At 40.4% G+C, this 8,416-nt stretch overlaps 1 protein-coding gene across 1 annotated transcript; it reads right to left on the reverse strand.

The window, feature by feature from the left end:
• Positions 1-1,290: 1,290 nt before the first annotated feature.
• st8sia2 (ST8 alpha-N-acetyl-neuraminide alpha-2,8-sialyltransferase 2) lies at positions 1,291-8,090 on the reverse strand (the record flags this gene model as incomplete). Its single annotated transcript, XM_083894291.1, is given in 4 exon segments — positions 1,291-1,573; positions 7,529-7,704; positions 7,708-7,822; positions 7,999-8,090. Coding segments are annotated over 4 exon segments (666 nt in total).
• Between the last annotated feature and the right edge of the window lie 326 nt (positions 8,091-8,416).

Below are 8,416 nucleotides of genomic sequence, written 5' to 3' on the forward strand. Positions count from 1 at the left end.
AATATTTCCTCAACACTTTATGTGAAAACTAAAACCAGATTTATCTTTGTAAAGTAACACTGAGTTTGTTTTTTGCAGGTGAATGGCGCCTCATGCCAAAACATAATTTCAAAACATAACTTTTCAGTCCGCAAAATATTATTTTAATGCTAATATTTTTGCTTTAGATATATTACATAATGCACCATTAACACCTTTAGACTTTCTCAAGGTTCATGTTACAAATAATGTTTTTTCTAACAATGTCCAATCTGCATGAAACTTGACACCTGAGACAAGTGAACTTCCCTGAACACGTTTACGGACTCGCCTTTGACCAACAGGAAGTAGGCCATATAAAACAGGAAGCGCCCTCTAACTTTGCCGTATGTCTTATGATCCCCTCGATACTTGGAACGGGAGACCGGGGAATTGATCTGACGCGTTCATTTCGCACGTTGGGATGGCTCCGCAGCCCGACATGCGCGGGGACGCTGCTGAAAATAACTAGTACTGAAAATAACTAGCACTGCAAGTTCAAATTCAAATTGAAACTTCATTTTAAGTTAGAATTATTTTAATCTGAAAGAAAACAAATTATTATTATTTTAAATGTGAGTTAAAATTAATGTTGAAAATTAAATTTGTATTATATATTTTTTGCAGTTAAAGCACATGCTGTTTGTTTCATTTCAAATCTATTGTAGTGGTGTATAGAGCCAAAATAAAGAGAACTGTGCCGATGTCCAAATATTTATGGGCCTAACTGTATGTCTGTAAAATAGTATTTTTTGTGCAGTCTCATAATAGATAATTTGTTTTTATATGTCTCTGATGGCCATCACTTTAGCCTGTTCTGGTGTGCCATTTAGTTGCATCATTATTCTGAAGTTCCTTGTCCAAGTGTCCTGATTCCCTTTTCAGGATTCTAGCTCTTCTTGCAATTTCACAATTTCTATTTTTCAGATGTTCATTCACATATACCCCTGTGCCCTTCAAATGTTTTGCCTGCTTTAGCACCTCATTTTTGTATTTTCTACTCACAAATCAAATGATGATGTTGGGACTGTTGGACCTGTTGGGCCTGATGTCCCGCCGTTGGGGTATAGTGTGGCAAGCTGACTTGCTGCTCTAAATGCTGACATTCTGGATTAAAAAAAAAAATAATATTATTATGTGAAATGAGTATGAAATAGACAAAAAGATAAATGAGTCCAAGTTTTATAAAAGTAGTGAAAGGAAAAAATAGTAGTCTGAGTCAACTCTTCCCAGTCAGGACTTAGGATATCATGGCAATCTTCCATTCTGCTATTAGTCCTGAGGCTCTTTCTGAGGTTTCCTGCCTGCATCACAGCTCCCAGTGTGGAGCCGGAGTGCCCAGTGCCGGAGTAGCATAGTGTGTGGACTTGACCTGGATGTGTACTCATATGTAAGAGTATCACAGTAGTGATATTTGACAGGTTTTCCATTGGGGTCAAGTGAAAAGGGCCAGAAACCATAAAGATGGATCTCCTCACAGAAACGAGTGGCCAACGTGTACATGAGGAGGCCTGTGGTCGGACGCTTAATGTGGACATTGTTGGTTAGCCAATACCTGTTGACAAAAGACAAAATACAAGAATATGGCATTAACTAGATGTCAACTGATACTGAGTCAATGCCAATATTTTCAAAACAGTACAACCATTGGTTGATATACAGTGTGATCTTTTGGCCAAAGAAAATGTACGGTTTAATAATGATACACAAAATTGCTTTATTCAAACATTTATTGTCTATCTCTCTAATCTGCGTATCTACAGTGCGGTGCACTTATACATCTAATAATAAGTAATAAAGAGCTTGTTTTGTTGTAAATTGACAAACTGGTCCTTCAGAAACTGCTCATTAAAGAAACCAATAAGTGACCTATGACTTTCTTCTTTTTGCTTAGTGGATGCACTTAAAACATCTCAAAACATCAAGTCTAGTCCTACAGAAGTGAGTCACATATGATGAACAAAGTAAGAATTAAAGAATTAAAAACACCTCAAAAGGTTATTCCAAGTCAAACCAGACTGACTCATAAATACTCATAAAAACTGAAGTGCTTTCAGTATTCAATAATCACTTCTAGTTTCAAGACAAAGACTCACTAGAAACAATGGCAGGGCATTGTTGTAATTAAAAGCAAAAACTAAAGACTGAGATGAGAATGTACAGCAGCAGTCTTTTCATAATTATGAAATAATACATATTAGATATACCACAATGATTTTGGTTTCATCATCATTACAAATGCTATGTTGATGCAATGTGCTGCCCTTCCTCAGGTACAGCATCAGGGTCAGATGGTCAAACACCTAATTTTCCTGTCATAAGCAATCTTCCACCTTTGATGCTTTTGCTCCCTCTTGCAAATCCCCCTTGCTCGTTTTCTTATCTGTGTTTAGTGTGGAAGATCATGTTGAGATGCAGAGGTTGTTCTATTTAAAGCAGTTCATATGTGATGACAGGCACACATTGGGCAGGTCTATAACCAGCCAAACACTACAGCAGGTGATACATATAGCGTGTGTTCATGGCATACAAAACCACATCATTTGATCACATCTAATTAGTGATTGTTAGGTTTTTAACAAGGCAGGGTCTGGTTGTGATGATAAAGATTGAAGGACAACAAGAAAAGAAACAAGGTATTTTATAAATGCCTGAAGACAGACAAGGTTGACAAATCCCTGAGTTACTCTAAATTAAATGAACACAAATGATAAGGGCTGCAATAATTAATCAAATAATTGATAATTAATCGATCACTTAAATAATCGTCAACTATTTTGGAAATCAATTAAAGCTCCCATAGACTGGTCCTATAACTATGTGGCCCGCCACGGCACAAGAGGGAACAAGTCGGCCCAGCGCAAAACAAGTAAACAAGGAAAAAAAATATTTTTTTCAAAATTAGGGATTTTCATTTCTTTCAAAATTGTGCAAGTTGAAGTTTCTGAAGAAGCTACTACATGTTTCAAATCACAGTATTGTGGGTCTTAAAACCATAAACTTTGTATTTGGATTGGGGCTTTTGTTGTTTTTTTCGGCCAATCAGCCGCTCCACACGGAGAAAACACATGGCTATGTTGGGATCTAAGGTAATAATTGGTGAGAAAATGTGGATATAAAAGGTTATTTAATTTTAATAATTCCTTTTGTTATTAATTTTCTTAAAAATATAAAAACGGTAACCACTCCTCTCAAAGCGAGGAGAATGACAGGTCCGGTACGGACTGTCACGACCTTAAGATGGCTTAAACATTCAGTTTATCATTATTTAATAATAAGCATATTAATATTAATTAAGATTAAATTTAGGTAGGGAAGGTGTGAGGTCGTACACTGGCTTCTTTCAATCCACAAGCAAGCACAAAAGACAGAAAACAGTTCTTTAAGAAAAAGGTTAAAATTGATTAAAGCAGTTGATTAATAATAACAAAAACAAACATTAATCCTAATCTAAACTAGCTATTGACAAACTACTTGAATATGCATAAAAGAGACATGGATATGAGTGCAGGAACGCCTGTGTGTGTGTAAAGAAAAAGGGAGGCGTGTCACTTTTTGGCAGCTCGTGACAGCGTGAGAACCAGGAAGTCAACAAAACAAAGCCAAAAGGTAAACAAGAAGGAGGGGGAGAGAGAGAGGAAGTAGTGGAGGGGTCTATGAAGTGATGGTTGTCACGGCGACGCTCCTCCCACTTCTGGGTTACTAATGTGACTGCTACATCACGTAAAATGGCGTCAATCGCTATTACCGCGAGATGGTGCCCGTGGTCAGATTCCGACCACCAGCTCTCGCCTCTCACCGGCAGGGGAGCCAAGTGAAAGAGGAGGGGTGAGGGAGGAAAGGGAGTCAGCGATGACGAGGGAGATTTAAAAGGAAGTGAGGTAAAAAGGGGAAGAATGGATCATACAGATGATCAGCAAGAGATAGAGGGAAGACAGGCGGGAAATAGGGATTTCCCTCGATCACACAGCTTAGCTGGAGTTTGTCCAGTTATTCTGTAATTTTACAGATCGAGTGAAATATTTTTTTTGGCCGGGTGGTCGTGCTCCACACGGAGCTGCAGCGCGAAAGAAAGGCACATATAACAAATAAAAATCATCAACAGCTGTGTGGACGGCCCAGCAGTATAACACAGAAGCACCTGCAGTCAATATATTCAGCTCGCTAGTCGCGATCTACAGTAAACTAACCACAGTTACAACTATATTTCACAGTGTGCGGGCCGCACATTAACATTAACAATACAGAACCTGAGTAAACTATACAGTTCGCTGGTCTTATCTCACTCACTTAACACAGGTAAATTACAGCCTTGTGTGGAACATGCACACAGTGATATGGAAAGAAAAATACACATAAATAATAATAAACAAAGTGAAATTATTTGGTGTGCACTACCCATTTCTATAATAAACACTGGAATAAACTATCTGCCCAGACATAACTCCTCTTACTCTGAGTCGTCTTCTGGGCGAGTCGTGGGGCTCTATATCTGTATGACACACGGCATGCAGCTCGCGACAGGGACAGCTGGTCGACAGTGATAGGAGTATGCGCGAATCGCCACTTCCTCTTCTGCAGGTATTAGTGGGAAGAACCACGGATTTGCGCGTTACAGCAGCGGTGCAGTGCCTTGGGTGGGAGCCAACGGTATTTACGGAAGCTCACGCGATAATCTCGGACGCGAGTTTGCAAGATAGACTGTGTGTATAAAGGAAACAACAACAACACAGCTTCTTTCATTATCCGACGTGGAAGAACTGTTGATCTGGTGTCATAATTATTTTATGTTTCTCCACTTCAAAAATCAGTCTCTCGTCGTACATTATGACTCTCCGAGACGCTCTGATTAATTGAGCGTCTTGAGCGTCTTAATTGTTGATGTGAAGTTATAAAGCTATATGACCTGTGTATTGTGTTTTATTTTGAAAGGGGGGCGGAAATGTTTTACTTTGATTCTGTCGGACTTTCTGTCTGGTGTGATCTGCTCTGTTGAGCTTGACGCGACTCAGCAGCGGCAATGCCAAAAATAGAACTGCTACCTATCGATATCGCTGCGGCGCGGTGAGCCGCTTCTGGGATGCTGCTGAGACGTTACGCATCGCGGCCAGTGGAAATGCTCTCATTGATTAGAATGGAGGCTATTTGCAACGCTGACGTGCCGCGGCTGTAACGCGTCCAGTGGAAATCCAGGGGAACTCGCAGGGAGAGTTATTCACAGGATCCTCGAACCACAAAAAAACAAAAGAAAAAAAACAAAAATGGGTACAGGGATGGACAAAAGAGGAATCTTCAACTCAGCAAGACTGTCGATCTTCAGGGACGGTGGTCACCTCCTTTAACACAGACGAGTCTGGTCGGAAGGGAGGAGGTGGGGGTCACCTGTGGCTCATTTTTTTTAATTATTAATTATTTTTTAATCTTAATCTTTAAATTTTTGTTTTTATTTTGATGTTATATCCGATTTTATAAATGTCTCTTTTCTTTGCTTTTTAATGTTTTATGTAAAGCACTTTGAATTACCTTGTTGTTGAAATATGCTATACAAATAAACTTCCTTGCCTTAAAGCCTCCTCCGGAGGGGTCGATCCCCCAAGGATTCCCACCAATGGGTGAATGGTTGCCTGCTGCTGATGTCATGCCCCGTAATGGCTTGTGGGGAATGAGTCCATCGAGGACTGGCCCCCCTGGTGGGTCAGGATTTTCCTTTGTCCTCAACGTGTGGTTTTTAGGCATTAATGACCCCCACTTTTTTGACCAGGCCACATTCAGGCTTCCAGATTGCAGTAAGGCCTCACAGTCCACTTATGCTTGGCCCAACAGCTACTAAATATGCATGCTGCTGCTCCTCACTGCTGCTGTGGACCTGTGTGTGTTCACAGTTGAATGAAAATGGACAATGAAAAACTAAACTGTGGCTGTACTTCTTAACAAAGACAGAGATGACTGACACAGATCTCACTTCTGCTATGTGAGTGGACTTGTTAGCATTTAAGCTAGTGATCTTCATGCTAATGCATTATCTAAACTGGAAGGATGAGTTAACGCTTAAACAATAATATGTATCTGTGGTGTTTTGATAGTTTAGCAATTCCTAGTCTTGAAGTGTGGGTAATATGTTTTTGATAAATGTATGACTTTTAAACACTTGAATTACCAGACATAATGGTGCTACTGCAGTTAGTTGTTGCAGCATTTACAAATAAAATGTATACAGACAAAAGGAGACATTTCTGCAGAAAGTACTAACTTTTATTCAGAATTCAGTGAAAAACAGTACAATAATAAAGCATTTTACAAATTCACAAGTGACGCATCAGACCCTCACCTACATCTCTGCCCTCCTCTACACCCTGTGTCACTGCCACCACAGGTTCAACCACTGTAGCTGCTGTGTGTGCATCTCATTCAGTGTCACAATGATTTTCACACAGGTTATGCAGAGCATAACAGGTCACCACCATGGATTTCACCAGCTGTCACAGTCATTCCTTTTCATCTGAAACACAGGCAGTATGCTTACGTTAATACCATAATACCTAAAATAGATATTTATTTCAGTCATTACTACGTTGTATACTTGTTCAGTACTGTGCAGAAGTCTTAGGCCACCATTACATTTGTTGTTTTAGCAATGCTATAACAACAATAGAGGATAATTATTTTTTAAATTATCGAACACATCCAGGATATATGTATGCAGTTTTTTTGTTGTTTAAAAAAACAAAACAACAACATAAAAAAAAAACATACTCTACAGGTGTTTGATCTACCCTGACACTTAACACAGCTCTGTTAATACTGGAGTGGAACTGGTAAAAATCCTCTATTTGTCCTACTATTTCAATTAAAGAAATATTTGCTGTAAAAAACACCTATTACGCCAGGTTTATTCAAGACATGCTTGAGCATTACATACACATGTTGCATGAGTTAAACTCATTGACAGCTCGCTAATAAGACCAGCTTTACGTTTCATCACTTCATTCACAATTCACATGATCACAGGTACAGTACTGTATATGAGCTAGTTAGCGATAGCAACCATTAGCTTACCCTCATTCGTCATCTCTTAGTGTCTCGTAACATCTCATCTTCTTTTTCATGGCTTCCCAAACTTTTCTGTACCCCTCCACAGTATTTCTTCTTGCCACCTGTAGCCTTTTCTGGCGATCTTCTGTTCTGTGTGTGAACAAAAGCCACAGACGCCTCCATATCCTCTATTGTTTATGTGTGTCTTGCGTATAAGATGTCACAGCAGTTTCGAACAGCCGCGTTGTAGCCGTGTTATGATGACCCCTCCCATGTTGAGTAGGTACTTTTTGTAGTGTAAACACAACCAAACCGTACCGATCTGTGCATAGGCAAGTAGAGCCCATGGAAGCGCGCCATAATTCTCCTTTTAAAAATAGCCACGGGGCTGCAGACCATTGGTTAAGCCTCTCACAAATGTTGCAATGAAATACAGCACACCACAAGCTGCAGCTGTCAGCCTGCGCTTAAATCTTACCCTCTGACAGTGTGAAGAAGGCGCAGTGAGGGAAAGGCTGTGTGTACATCCACAGTGTGCAGCAGGATGAGACGGAGGGCCCACTCCACACACTCCTCTCCGCCCTTGGCCATGAAGGCTGGGATCCACAGCACAGTTCCACTGAGGCTTTGAAGCCGATGCAGGAAGCGACCCCTTCACTCTTTACTGAGCAGGTCCTGAAAGGCCCGCTGCACCACTGAGGGGTTCATGGTCACCAAGCTGGTCTGCAACCCCACATCCTGAGAGTATTCCTCCACTGGAGCCAGATTACACCTAAGGAAAAACAAGCATTGGTTATCACTTTGAATCTTAAAGGAAGATTTAATTATATTAGTATTTATCAAGCGTCTTAGAATTACTCTTAAGAACCCTGCTAAGAGTAGACTTATGAGTAAAAAAAATATTTCTTCTGAAAGCTGCACTTAAAAGTTAGTTATCAAGCATCTTACACTTTCAGCGAAGTGTAGGACTGAATCTTAAGTGTCACTCTTAGAGCTGAATTCGACAGTACTATTGTACTGACTCCTTCCCCACAAACCATTGCGGCATATAATGTCCACGGCAGGCAGCCGTCCACCCATTGGTGGAGATTCTTGGGGGTGGTACCCCCAGGAGAAGCCTTTAAAATCACTTTAATCACTTATTGTGATCACTTATTGAGAGGGAAACTTCCATGATCTGTAAAAACCACAGTTTAAGCCGGTCAGCGCCGGATAGACTGCGTGATATACGGAAGTTTTCTGATCAGACCCGTTCCTTTGTCTACTTCACTTCTCGCCGCCATTCCCTTTAAATTTTCCACGTCACCGCTGACTCCATTTCCTCCTTCAACTTTCCTCTTTTACTCAGCGTCCCCGCTGGTGAAAG

The sequence above is a fragment of the Microchirus variegatus genome (assembly GCF_963457635.1).
Source record: "Microchirus variegatus genome assembly, chromosome: 8".
NCBI lineage: Eukaryota > Metazoa > Chordata > Actinopteri > Pleuronectiformes > Soleidae > Microchirus > Microchirus variegatus.